Consider the following 15,144-nt stretch of genomic DNA (forward strand, 5'->3'; position numbering starts at 1 on the left):
AATATTTATGAATTAATTTGTGAGATTTTCACGATGTGTGATTTTTTTTTTTCCACTGGTTTGAAATGAGAAAGATTTCTTTGTAGGGGGAAAAAATATTCTCACTTTTATGGACCAATCAGGATTAAGCAACAGTTAATTCAGAATCAGATGAAAATATTTCAGCTTTTCACTGCTTTCCACAGAGCAAACATTTTGTGCTGACGGTGGACCCAGGTGTTATTCAGACATATTTTCCTCTCACAGACTTTCATATTAAATTAACAAGTAGCCTTCAAACAAGATCGGTAGCCTCTGTGCCACTGGGTTGGGCTTTGGATGGCCAGCATACAGCATTCTTTTTTTTTTTTCCTTCTTTTTAAATTTAGTTTTATGAGAAACATCAGCTGGGATATGGACCCTTTCCTTTTTTCTTTCCTTATTGTCAGTCCACAGTGGTGTTATGCTCGCCGTCGGTCCGCCATGTGGCCCAGTGGTTTGGCACTCTGCCCTTTAACCGCATGAAGGGGAAGTCCCAGTGCGTTTCAGCTGACATCCAACCAACTGAAGTGTCATTAAGCGATAAATAAATCTCCACTAGGACCAGGGACAGCGTTTGGTGTCATTTTAACTCCTTTAAATGCAGAAAGTGAAAGGAGAAAATGCTAGTTTGACCTTCAGAAAGTTTTCATCCCCCCCCCAGACAGGACATTATAAAAACAGAGGGTGTCTGTACACCTACACACACAAAGCTTTAGCTGAGTCATTGAACTGTCTTTAGTGACAAACAGCTTCCAAATACTACATACTGCAAAGGTTGTCCTGTAGATTTAAGAAGACATGAAGCAAACTCTAGTGCTATCTAAATCATTGTTAGAGATATATAAATACATGCTTGTGTGGAACTCCTATTTTAAGGACTTTCTTATTAGTGCCTAATGACAAAGGGTTACTGACATAAGCCTTGTGATTAATGGGACCTTTCATTGAGTATTGAATGTAAGACTCCTCCAGCTTTATTTGGGTTTTAACAGGTGATGGATTTCTGATGGATATGCTGTGTCCCTCTTTGCTAATAACTGCAGGTTAACAGGTGAATGAAGAAGCAGCGAATGATTCAGAAAACTGTAAAAGTGAGACTAAAGTAAAGCAAGTCAGTCCATTAACTCGGATGCTGATTGCTATCTGTTGATTTAAATGAAGGTCTCACAAAAGAACCAACCGTCTGCAGAATCTCTAACGAGCCCACTCAGCACTGTTTATTGAGCAGTAAATGTTGTGTGTGTGTGTGTGAACGTTGTGTTTGTGTACTTTGCCTGCACTTGGCCATCTGTACGAATGAGCGGTTATCAAAGATCAGCTCTGGTGAAAAGGCACAAATGAGCAGTTGTAAGATTAAAGCACCTAAAACAAAAACAAGATGTTGTTTTCTCTTCTGCACAAATTTCAAACCTCAATACATGTTTTTTAGGAGTGATTTTTAAGAACAGGTCTATGGCATCGCTATAGAAAAAAATACTGGACCTCAGGATATTGCACTCAAAAGGAGCGCCTTCTCGAACAGTTTTGTTGCATCAACATTTTTTCTTTTTCTTTTTTTTTGCCTGGTCGTACATTCTCACATTTAAAGTGATCAGCTGTCTTATCTACATGATGAAATATCTTAACTGGCACGTCGTCATTGACCACGTTGGCTCTGAGGACAAACTTTATCATCGGCAACACAGATTAACTAAGCACTTTGGCAAGACCCCTGACAATTTAAAGACTTTATTGGGGATTTGATACATTTAATCAAACTAAAAGAGGACACAGATTTTTCTTTATTATATTTTAGTGACATGGTAACACAAATAAACAGCATCGGACAGGAGACATATCTTTGCCATATTAGGTGTAGTATTTCTGCAACAGTTCGGCATCCTTTGGTGCAGTGAAAGGTACACTCAGTCCAGTTCTGCATTTGTCCTTTGTAGGTGTAACAACCTCGGGGAAATGACCTCAGTGCAATGATGCTGCAATAGGTCCTTTGCAGATGCACCTTTTTTGTTTTTTTGCTCAAACTATGGGGTGGTTTATTGCTGGAGGCCATGTGGTTTTTAATATTAAAGACATTCTATCAATTTTCTATCACCCACCGATGTACTGTATTTTCTGTCTGATTTAGCCCTCTTTGGTGCCATGTTGTTGGTAGGATTTGGCACAGGGGACATCATGTTAGAGCTTCCGATCCCTGCCAATACAGCACTAAGCACACATCAAGAAGAATCCCATTACAGCTCTGTTTGTCCTAATGGCACAGCTGCTTATGAAAACCCCTGAAGTCGCTCAGTCTTCCTTGTTGCTCATCATATGCGAGGGGTCTCTGAGCTGGGCTGCTCACTGGGAACAATGTGACTCTGGAAGACAGGCTGGAGAAACAAGCCCAGTGTGCCCACCACGCACACTATCACAAAGATCCACAGGAACATACGATCCACTACCATGGCCACGTACTTCCAGTCCTCTATCACCTGCAAGACACATACAGTTTAAATGAGTCAGTGTGCTTGTTACAGGCATTCATTTCAACAGTATTGAAGCGTATAACGGTGTGAACAAATTAATGAATATGTGCCCTTTGAACTTATGGGAAACACTTTATGTTTTCTATAACGTGGTTTCATGTTACATCCATTTACACCAATAGCACTGCTTAGATTGTAGGTACATTTATCCTGAGGATGCTGACGCGGACCATCGAACAGAAACATTATGAAGGTATATCCTCGCAAAGACCCATCTCCATATTGCTGAGATCTACACTGACCCCTGTTGACCCCTTCACCTCATTTTCAGTGCTGTCCTTGGTAGTTTTGAAACAAGTCATTTCTCATTCTGGGTTCCCTCCCTGTTTATTGATTTGCCAGAAAAGCCATTGATTAACCAGAGTCTGCCTTCAATTTGCTGGGCCACAGTCACTACTTAAGGTTAGTAGTATTTCTTCCTGCACCTCAAGGGCCACAGAGAGTACAGTAAATGTAATCACATCAATACAAACACCTTAAACTCGGTTTTTGGGACCAGGACAGATGGGTTGGAAGGGTGACGGGAGCAGCTGAACCTGGTGGTAAAAATGTGCAAATACCTCATTCTAATTGGCTTTGATGCCGAAATATTTTAATTTGCTAACACTAAAGGAATTGTGTTTACCCACGTTTTTAACGGCACCCGTGACAATGTACTCTGCCTTGATATACACCAATCAGCCACAACATTCACTTACAGGTTAAGTGAATAACATTGATTATCTCGTTACAGTGGCACCTGTAAAGAGATGCGATAAACTCAAAAGCAAGCGAACAGTCAATTCTTGAAATATACTGTTTGGAAGCAGAAATAATGGACACGCATAAGGATTTAAGCAACTTTGATTAGGGCCAAATTGTGACGGCGTGGGGTCAAAGCATCTTTGAGATAGCAGGGCCTGGTGGAGTGTTCCTGGTATGCAGTAGTAAGTACCCATGAAACAAACCTGATCCAAGAAACACCAACCAGTCAAGGTCAGGAGGACTCAAAACTTATTGACGCTGATAGGTTAGCAAAGACTTGGCTGGTGTGGTTTGATCCCAAAGAGAAGCGACTGTAACGCAAATTACTGGAAAACTTCATGCTGCCTATGATAAAAACGTGAACATCACAGTTTCTGCATATGGGACTGAGTAGCTGTGGTCAGTGAGGCCCATTAGACCATATAGCAATGAAAGAAGGTGGTGGAGGTCTGATGTTTTCTTCTACAGTATGTGGACAGTTGGGTGTGTGTGCATCATTTAGCTGGGGAAGAGTTGGCAGCAGGATGCACTATAGGAAGCAGGCAAACTGATGCAATGTGATGCTCTGGGCAATATTCTGCAGGAAACTCTCCCTGGCATTCATGTGGATGTTACTTTGAGCACCTACCGAAACACTGCTGCAGACCACGTACACCCCTTCATGCCAACAGTATTACTGAACGGCACTGGCCTCTTTTTTACTGAATAGTACTCATTATCACACAACAAAAATTGTTAGGAATGACAAAGGGTTAAAGGTGCTGACTTGGCCTCCATACTCCCTAGATCTCACTTCTATCAAGCATCTGTGGGATGTATTGGAAAAACTCATCCAAACCATGAAGCCTCCGCACCATACAACTTGCAAGATTAAAAACCTGTCTTGGTACTTGATAACACGGGAGCCCTTCAGAGGTCTGTGGAGTCTGAGCTGTTTTAGCAGCATTAGGGTGACCTACATAGTATTAGGCAGGTTGTTTTAATTCTGTGGCAGATTTGTGTATCTGTGAGTTGCTAATTGTATTTACATGGTCTAGTGAAGACTGTAAGTTAAAATGACATTAAGTCAATTTCTGCAAAGCTGTTTGCCTTGGTAACGTTTGGTTATGAGTCACTGATCACAAAGCAAACTACAAGTCTAACCTCTCTCATTTTGATATGTCCTTCGAGTCAAACAACACTTGCTTTTTTGATGCATTTGTAAAGCAGCACTCCTCAGCCAATTAGGCAATTAGCACAGCGTAATCTTAAGAATGGAAGCAGACAAACCATCATACCATGAACAGCAAAAAGCTCCACCTAGAAGCAGAGCTAGTTTCTTTTACATTAACACGTGGCTTTAGTTAGGGCTAGCTGTGTACCTCTGCTTCCAGACTTTCTGCTAAGCTAAGCTAATTGCTTCATGTGATCAATATATGAAAAGTTTTCAAGAGTTCATGTGACCACTGTGGCCTCTAGTACTGGTGTTGACCATACACAAATGATGCAAGGGGGCCATTAGCAATATGAAGCTTAAATATCCCAGATGTCCCACTTTACACATTACAGATTCATTAAGAAATATACTGTTTTCTCATGTTTGCCTTTAGGCAGGTGTAGTAAAATAACAGTAGAGTTGAAATCGTAGTAGCAAAGTAACTGAGTTTTATGTGGACATTGTGATGCTTATACTCATGTTTTCCTGCTCATGTCAGAATGCATCATGCACCATTATCCACCATAATGATTCCACTTATTGATTATTACAGTTAAATTTCAATTTCAAATTTTGCAGCTACACTGAAATATGAACTCTAAGCAAAAAGAATAATACATGATACCATTTTTGTCAGTGAAACATTTAAGCTAAAAATAATAAAGGTCGCAGTTACTCGTATATTTCTCAGTCTATTTATATTCTATATCCTTATAAATATAGACTGTATTCCTTAGACAAAATATCTTTCTTAATTTTAAGTTTAAATATCAAATGATTTCACAGAAAAATAACTTTACCAATACTATTTTCACAACACTGAATGGATTAACAAAATTGGGTTGAACGCGTGTACGTACACTTTGATCGTCATCATCTCCCATCATGTGCTCAGCCACAAAGCGCACCCCGTTCACGGCCTCCTGAACATCAGCAGCCCACTCTGAGTTGTTTCTCTGCTGGAGGTCCTGGGTGAAAGTGTAACCAGCGGGAAGATAATCGGTGGAGCGCACGTCCCCTTTCCTGTTGGAGTGGCTGTAGCCCATTGGAGGAGCTACATTTTTGTGTCCTGGAGTGGAGAAGGCCGAGTCAGAAGACAGCAGGGCGGAGGAGGACACGGTGATACCTGCTTTGGTTGCAACTGGGTAACCCAAACCCAAAATGGCTCTCCTGGCCCGCAGGCACCGCTGTTGACGAAGTCTCTGGCGTGCAGAGTTGTTGTGAGGGCGTCTCATGAAGAGTAAAGTAGGCAGTTTCACAAGAAAAATCAGCTTGACCCAGGAAGGCATGGTGTGGGTGCTCGGAGAGCGGTGGTGCACGTTGAGCACGCACACACTGGTGATGATGGAGAAGGTCACCAGCACCATGGTGAACATCAGGTACTTGCCGATCAGGGGCACATCCAGCGAGGTGGGAGGAACAATCTTTGAGATTAAAAGCAGGAACACAGTGAGAGCCAGGAGGACAGAAATGCAGAGGGTCATCTTCTCCCCACAGTCTGAAGGCAAGTAGAAGACCAGAATGGCCAAAGACGTGATTAAGACACACGGAATGATGAGGTTTATGGTGTAGAAAAGGGGTTTCCTCTTGATGATAAAGTCATATGTGAGGTCAACATAGGTGGCATCCAGGGGGTTGACAGTCCGTCTGCCCGGCAGCGCCAAGATATCCCACTCCCCGCTGGGGGTAAAATCATCCATACTGGCAACCTCAGACTTTAAGATCAGATCGATCTCTGTGTGGTCATAAGTCCAAGAGCGAAACTTGAGAGTGCAGTTTTGCTGGTCGAAGGGAAAATGCTTGACCTCGATCTTACAGGCGCTTTTATAGATGGCTGGAGGAAGCCAGTTGATGCTGCCATTAAAAAGGACAATGGCATTGGTGAAGACTGTTACCTCATAGGTTCCATCAGCACTGTGAGAAGAAAGAGAAAGAACACTTTAAAGAACCTGTGAATTGGCCTTTGTCAACATTACAACCACTGTGGAGACAAGAGGAAAGCTTTCCATGCTAATAATTTGTCTTGGTTATTTTCTAAAAACCAAGAACAGTCGACCAAAATTGTCAAAGGAAAGACTAAAACTTTTATCACACTTAAACTCCTACAGAGTTTAAATATGATAAAGGAACTATGGAAAAATAATTCATAAGAATGGAAGACTAGGAAAAGGATTAATAGGAAAACTATTCATATTGGACAGGGCAAAAGCCAGGAGGTGAGGATGGAGAGATTGCTGACAATCACTTTTATATAATGACTTTTCAGCTGGTGAATTTAAGCCCCAGTTCTCAGATGTCTTGCGAGAGAGAGTTACAGTTCCTGTCTGGTGGAGGTTAATTTATTGTACATCAGACGATAAAGACAGAATATTTAGTCAAATACACTTTTCCATTTCTTTTAATGCCAACATTGTACGAATAAAAGAACAACTCCTTGAAATAAAACACGACAGTGAGCCAATGAAACGTACTTGTTGTACAGGACAATATCTGGGAGCCAAATGTGTCTGGAGGGGATGCGCAGCTTGTCGATGCCTTCATACTTTGCGGGGTCCCATGACAACCTGTAATCCACCCAGTGCTGAAAAGACAGAGGGACCTGGTTCGTATAGTCTGACTCCAGATTTCAGTTCAATTTGTTAATGCTAGCCCATTTCTAATTACATGCTTCATTATCGGTGGAATACATTCGGAGCACAATTACAAAAGCAGTTTGTTCCACGTTGAGAGGGGAAGAAAGGATATGGTTTAATTCAAGTTCAGGGGGAAGGACATTTAACAAGACACAAGGTTACTAAGAGTGAATGACTCCAAGCCTATTGACACTTACCTGAGTGAGCCAAACATTTGTGGTCATGATCTGTTCTCTTTCATTCTGAAAAATGAACATATTTACTAGAAATTACTTTCATTACAGGTTTCAGGCAAAAAAATACAACTCAGAAAGAACAGCAAATGAAGAGTTTGTTTGCAAAAACAGAAAACTCAGTTTGTGTAGATTTTCAGAAAATGTTTATTTTTGTTGTTTGCTTGAGTTGATGTCAATCAAACTGAAGTTGAGTGGATTTGAGTCAGTAGAAATGTAACAGTAACTTAAGTTTGATTGATATTGTCTCAGGTAGACGAAACGTGGGTTTTCTGAAGGTTTGTGAAGATGAAGTTATCTGTTTTTGCAAATGAACTCTTCAAATATAACGTATTGCTACATATGGACGCAGATAATACAGCTCAAGAAGAAATTCATCAAAGATGCTAAAGACCAAGAGTCGAAGATGACCTCTGTAGCTGTACAACAAGGTTTTGCACAAAGACTGAATATTGGTGTGTTAATTAGACGTTGTCAACATCTAAACAGCTTCCTCTGCAACTTTTGTTGCAAAAATGAAGTGAAAATCAAGATTTGCGCTGTAGTAATGCTGAAGAAGTCCAGATGAACCTCCCTGGTTACTGTCATCTTTACTTTGGCCCCAGGTTAGAAATGAGGTTAAAAATAAATGCCCCTCTCATCTCAGATTGCTTGTTAACATGTTTGTTGATTGCAGTGTCATCACACTGCCATGACATACACGTCCTATAAAGTGATACCAAATGGCAATTACCCAAAGGGGTACAATGCAAACTCATAAACTGCGGCTGTGAATGAGTCTGGCTGCCTTGGTTTGCAGCTGGGAGGAGTCTCCACTGTAAATCAGAGGAGAGCCTCTACCACTGTGGCTAAAACAGCTTTATGGCCCCTTTTAATCCAATGTGCTGAAGTTTCAATCTGGACATGACAGAGGCAGAGATCACAGCTGACCAGATCTATCCTCGGCTTCATCCATCCATTTAGAGCTACGGCCCCTCAGCGGAGGCCGCTCTGTAATTAACTGCTTTCTCAGAGCTTTGTGGCTCTTGCTCTGTCTTTTCTATCATCCTCCTCCTTTCACTGTCTTTCTTTTACTGACGCTCTCTTTTTTCTGCACAACATATAGCGACTCCCTCACTCACACATACACAAACACGCAGATACCAAAACCCATTCACATCCTCGTGGCGGGTTGGAGTGTTTGAGGCCTCACCACACTGATGAGTTGTGCCAGAGACACTTGCAGCTTCACTGTTACTCTCTCGGTCCTGTTGACAGCCGGACGAATAAGCGGATTGTAGCGATCTTTTCCCAGCAGCCAGTTCATGAGCCGCTCCTCTGAGTCAGCACTGCTGCTACCTGACGACACAATTTTGTTCAGAAATTATTTTTATATGCACGCAGTGAATATGCAACCAAAACATCCAGATAAAACCTTTACAACATTAAACCACAGGCTTGAACAAAGATGTTAAAGTGACCATGGAGTCTTCCATCACTGGTGGCACTGTAGAGGAATGACTGAGCTCTGTTGGTTAAATGTCTATGCTTTTATACTTATTATTTTACTTAAAGCTTCATAACATAACCCACAGTTTACAGTGTAAGTTCCCAAATCAGATATAGAAATCAGGTATGGAAAATAAATAAATAAATAAATAAGGTGTACTGTTTCCTCAGTGGAAGAAAACATGTCAATGGAAAGAATGAAAGAATTTTAACATTTCTATGGAAATGATAAATAAATGATGTCGCAGTAGTTCTATTAATATTTGACCCCTAGAGGTTACACTACTCTGACACAAATTAAAAATAAATAAATAAATAAATAAAGTTAGTAATAATTAAAATAAAGTTGTCTTGTTAACAAAAGAAAACAAAAATAAAACTGCAATTTGATTGGTGTATTATAAAGTGTTGCTTCTATAATATATACATCTAAAAACTACAGTATTAAAATGGGAAGTTTAAGATCGGTTGTACATTTTTAATTACAATAAAAAAAAACAAATAATAAAAAATAAAACCAAAACATCACGTACAGCTTACATGACCCCAAAGTCTACCTCAACATGACAACCTGCCACACTGACCTTCACACTCTCATTGTCCATCCTGTCACATTAGGTGCACACTCCTTCCATGAATGTGTGCAAAGGCTCATACTGGTCTTTTAGTATAACCTGCTAATGATCCAACTCCTAATCACAAGTGCTTCAGTGGACGGCAACTTAACTTCTTTTTTTGGTTGCCGAAGATGTTTCACCTCTCATCTTGAGTCTTCTTCATTTCTAAATGACTGACTGAGGAGACCTCTTGGGTGAGAGGGGAAATGTCCTCGGGAGCCAATAAAAAATAAACAAATAAAAAGAAGGTCCAGCTGCTTTGTTCTGAAGCATTTAGAATTACCATTAGCTGGATAACTGAGAATCTACACAGACAGCCTATCGCCTTATTAAACTGGATGGACACACAGGGAGACAGATCAGTTTTGAGAGCAAAGCTCATAAATCTTTTGGATTGTTGCAAACCCAATAAACACAGAAGCGCACCTGCTCCTGGAGCCTCACATTTATACTTTAGATATGAAAAAAAATAAATAAATCAAACTTGAGCACTGTTAGTGTTGTATGTCAAGTCACTGGGTGTTTATAACGCTGGACAGCAATTCTTCTTCCCCTCTACTAAACCTCAAAAACACTATGAAAAGTAAATGAACTCAAATGCATCAGGATTACAAACAAAGTACTTAACTTTCTGAGTCTAAGGGAATCAATTAAAAAATCAATTGCTGTATAATTGAAATTATGCTAGAATGTAGTCATTTCCAAAATAAGCAATTACATTTCACATAAGGGCAGGTTTTTTCACAACATGTTCATAATTCCACTTCTGTGTCATCTCTGTTTAAAGCTAAACTACTTGATGTGTTGTTTAAATGAGAATAAAGTGAATAACAACATGTAATCGCCACCTCTGCCCCCCCAACTCTGATAAATGATGCCTGTGTCAGAGGTGAAGACAGGCCCGATTGAAACTGATGATCGGCTCTTCTCATCTGGAGCAGAATAGATATATGTAGCACTACCTCTTCCATTTTCTTCTACATGCAGCAGGTTATTAATGCCTCCACATGGTCTGGAGTAGCTGAGTCGGCTAACTCATGGGAAACATTCCAATGAGGTGAGACTCTTACTGATGGGCCCGCTGAAGAAGAATTGCTTCTTCTATCAATATACAGCAGAGCAGGATTCATGGCTGCAGAGATTCAGCACATGTACCGACCGTGAAGTTATGTCATGATGCAATGTGGTTTCTCTCACTGAGTATCCAACTGTGTGTGTCATTATCGGTCCAAGGACTCCAGCAGCTTTGCAGGGCGTGGCGTGGCGACAGTGTAGCCCCTGACGGGTCAGTGCACGCCGCCGTGACTGTGCCGTTGTCAGTCACTTGGCCGAAGTCCCATCCAACACAGCAGGGCTTCCACAACACTATTCAACAGATGGTGTGTTGTCAAAGCGCTTGGAAACCAGAGTCAAACAAGCTCTTCCTTTACCAGAGGTGAAGGCCACTTGCAAAACAGCCAGACCAGATGAGGTCAACTGCTGCGAACAGACCTTAATGTGCGAGAAGGTTTGATGTGTTAAATGAACAGCCTCTCATAAGTGTTGCATTGACATTACACTGATTGAGAATGAGGTCAGGCGTGTTAATGCAGTGCTAGACTAAGCCATTTTGGTGCTGATAAGGTCATTCTGTGCAGCAGCACACTCAAAAACATTCTACAGCGATGCAATACAGTTGGAGACTGAGATCCTAATGATGCGTGCAAACGAATCAAAACGTGGGGCAAAGGTTAACGGAGGTGTTACACATACTATAAAACTTGTTTTCCTTCTTCTATTCCTTTGTTTTCCACTTCTTGTTATAATCTGTACAATTAATTTTAATGTAATCTTTTTTTCTTCCTCTCTTATATGGAGAACAAAGTAGAAGAACAAAGCTTTTTTTCTCTGTGACAGTTCATCATGTCATAAATTGCTGTCAAACACTTGCAGAAGCAGAAGCCTTCCTCTTTCTTTCTATCATGTAAAGCACTGATTTTTTTCTTTCCAGCTAACCCCACTCTGGCTGTGTGAAAATGTGATGTTGTAGAAGATAAGGAAATCACAAGCACACAACTTTCCTGAACTTTTGTACATTAAAGAGCTTCAACTCTATTGGTGATCTTGGGTGCCTTTCTTGGACACCTACTGCTTGTGACCCCCACACTAAATATTTTGAAGCTCCATTGGAGAGGTGATTGCTGATCTGCTATCTACAGGCCACATTTGATAGCAGGACTGACTCATCAAATTGCCTGTAGATGAGACAATATGTCGAAACACAGTCATATCATATCTCAGCTGAACTTGCAAAAAATGTTTAGGCTATGAGGATTTATATTCACGTATGTCTTATTTTTAGTGGTTAAAATATCAAAGCAATAAATTAGGGAAAAAATGAAACTTGAAAAAAAAAAAAATCTCTACGCAACTGAAAACTTCAAATTTAAGATGTGCGATCCGACTTCGGGACACCAAAAGGAGCACAATCATTTTTCAGCAGAGACACTTCCTGCACTACATTTTTACGCACAGATAGAAGCTCTCGCTAGAATTGTCTCTATTAGTTGGTTATGGCTGGACAGGATGATAGAAAAAGAAAGACGCACTTACAGTGAATCAAAGAGAAAAAGTAAGCGAGGATGGAGAGAGCCCGAGCCATTTTTACGGCACCATCTGGTCCGCGGGAGTCGTCAGTGATGAAGCCTCAGAGCTGCGGTGTTTAGCGCTCTTCCCCTTGGACATGCCGGTCTCTCCACGGTTTGGTCACCTCTCCAACACTGGCTGCTGCCTGTTGCCCCATGGCTGGGTTACTTCACAGCGATCCACCCTCTGAAATTCGCAGAGTCTCCTATCGGCGCACTGGTCTTTGCGCTCCGCCAACGCGCAGCAGCCTGCCCTGGCGCGCTGCTCTCTCTGTCCCCTGCGAGTCCTGCAGGTCCTGTAGCCGGTCTGTGATCAGCTACTGCAAGTTTACACCAGCTCAGCATCTGTTTTAGACGGCAGGTTTCTCATACAGTAGGTAGGCTACCACTGCAGATATTACTGTATGTGTTTTGCCAATGAAAAAGGAAAAGGAAGCAAGTTTTATATTAGTATCAGCATTATGGCCCATATTTATTTCTCTGACCTCTGTTGCCCCCACTTCCTAATAAATTCATGGATCTTCCTGCAGTAAAGACACACGATACTAATCATTTTAAAAGCTCATATCTGAGGATTTTCTACTGATTTAAAGTTGTACTCTAATTCACCAGCATGAGACTCTTTTCCTCAATAAAATCATTCATCTGAATGTATCCAAGCACAGATGCTAATATGCATATCTGGGTCTAATTCTCCAACCAGCCAATATACTTTGACTATCTTGATGACTTGTGATCATTTACTGACTTGACACAGCTTTGGCTGCTCAGGAGAGAACAATAAATTCCTCTCTGGTCCTGGATGTGAGATTTAGTGCCGTGAGGTCCAGTCAGACCTGGACCAGTGCAATCTTAGCATAGCAGATTTACAGTCGCCAAGCTGCTTAAAGCCTCATTATAATGACCAGTAAAGGAACTGTATCAGGCATGAAGAACAGCCCCAAGGACTCTCCTGGGGTTATAAATTTGAACTCCAAAGACTTGTGTTCTGGATCATTGCAAGCAGATCAATAATGGCTGATTAGGTTTTGACCCTCTCTCGTTGTTAACAGGATGGAGGGGACGGGCCGTGGGCTGCACAGATTGCTCATTTGTTTGAAAAACTGTATATATATATATCTATATTGTTTATTCAGAAAACAAATATTTTCTTCAATACTGAATATTCAAAGACACGCTGACACTTTAAATCAAGGGAAATGTTTGGTTTCTGATATGTTTTGGTCCCTTAAATATAAATCAAATATGACTTACATTAATGGATTTTATTCTAGTTATGACAACTTCTAATAAAATGATGTTCAACCGATGGTCTATGTTGAGTTAGGGGAAGTAGACTTTGCTCCATAAATAACAATTACCTAATCATTCAGTTTTTAAAGACTTGAAATTCTGAACTCAAGTTGTAGAAAAATCTTTTCTACAGTTTCAATTTAGTTTTAAAACAATTCATACAGACATTTTAAATTAAACTACACACAATATGAAGCTGGTGCAATTATTATGCTAACGCAACTCCAAACACGAATCAAAACAATGTTTGCAATCCCAAAGGTTTACATAAATTTCATTGTGCAACCATGCATTTAAACAACTGGAGATAAAAGATGAGCTTTTAGAATGATATTGGTCAGTCACTGGTTTTCGTAAACATCTGGATCATATCTTTGTGTGTCAAGTCTTAAAGTTTTCAGTTCTCCTTGTGTTTCATCCCATTTGTAAGTGATGCTTCAAACTCTGATTCGAGGTGACCTTCCCCCTTCAGTAGACGAATTCAAAATTGTCTTTTTGGATCAAACTCCAAATACATCGATCTGCAGATTGAAACTGAAACATTTAAGTGAAGTAACAGTAAGAAAAACATTTTTTTTGAAAGGAAAATTTCATTACTACATTGTTAAGATTTAAAAACGAAAACATCTTGATTAGACCTTTAAAAGATCAACCATGATTACATCAAATCAATGCAGAGGCAAATGCTAAGAGTCGCTCATAACCACGGATCATTTACGTTTTCTCTTGAAAGCCCAGAATCTGTAAGGAAATGCTGAAATTTGCACAAGTGTTATCCGAGACCTACATGTTTTATGCCACTCCTATGTTTCTACTACACCCTCTTTTCATCACTACAACTCAAACTGCGAGAACGAGTGTCAGATACGTGGTCAGCTCCGATACTTTTAAAAATCTGAATCCACATGAGACTTAAAGTGATGCAACAGACTTGACATTATATGCAATGAACCACAGTGCAGCCATGAGTGGTGAAACATGACTGCTCAGAAAGCAACCATGAGCCAGTTCATTTTGTAAATGGCCGCCTATACTTCATTATATTGCACAGTGATGACAATTTACAGGGACACGTTCTGTGAAATGCTCGAGATCGACAGTCTAATTCCTGATTGGAGAGGAGGAGGTTGCCAAGGATCCCATTTCAAGTATGACCTCATCAATTTTACCTCAATGCATAGATAGATAAATAGGTCATCAATTCCAAAAGGTTGTTTGAAGAAGACTTGTAGGATTTTTTTTTTTAGTTTTTAGTTTATTTTTTTCTCAAATTCCCTGGTTCACAAAAAAATCTAAACAAATCTCTTCCCTGAGAAAACAATGTTGTTGAATCAGAATGAGTAAAGCGAAACTTAACACCTGCTCAGTATATGAGCTACATTAAGTTACGAGAAAGTCTGCTAGTATGCTATTTGATTAAACAGAATGTAAAACAGTAGAAATACTTTAAATGTTAATATGTTTCATGGCAGTGGTGATCCTTCTCCAATCCCTGGTAATGTCTCCTAAATGATCATTTATAGCATATTCACATACAGGATTTTTTTCTAGTCAGCAGACACATAAACTATCTGGAGGAAGCAAGTCAGGTGTTGGCAGCTCTTTGCTATTAGGTCCAGTGATGAGGCCCTAGGGAGAAATTTCTCATGATCCATGAGCTTTCCTTTTTCATAATGGAGGCGCAACACTTTAGAGGTTTAAGCACCACAAAGTAAAAGCCCAACCACAAATACAACTCTACAGTTTCATTTAGCTTTTATTCAAAGCGACG

At 40.3% G+C, this 15,144-nt stretch overlaps 1 protein-coding gene across 1 annotated transcript; it reads right to left on the reverse strand.

The window, feature by feature from the left end:
* Positions 1-1,771: 1,771 nt before the first annotated feature.
* On the reverse strand, positions 1,772-12,213 carry chrnb4 (cholinergic receptor, nicotinic, beta 4 (neuronal)). The gene is made up of 6 exons (XM_008283924.1): positions 12,049-12,213; positions 8,544-8,689; positions 7,316-7,360; positions 6,957-7,066; positions 5,346-6,399; positions 1,772-2,492 (listed from the first exon to the last, which is right to left on the reverse strand). The coding sequence occupies exons 1-6, from the start codon at positions 12,095-12,097 to the stop codon at positions 2,328-2,330; spliced, it is 1,569 nt and encodes a 522-aa protein (XP_008282146.1). The 5' UTR covers positions 12,098-12,213; the 3' UTR covers positions 1,772-2,327.
* Positions 12,214-15,144: the final 2,931 nt, after the last annotated feature.

The sequence above is a fragment of the Stegastes partitus genome, unplaced genomic scaffold, assembly GCF_000690725.1.
Source record: "Stegastes partitus isolate 25-593 unplaced genomic scaffold, Stegastes_partitus-1.0.2 Scaffold333, whole genome shotgun sequence".
Taxonomy (NCBI): domain Eukaryota; kingdom Metazoa; phylum Chordata; class Actinopteri; family Pomacentridae; genus Stegastes; species Stegastes partitus.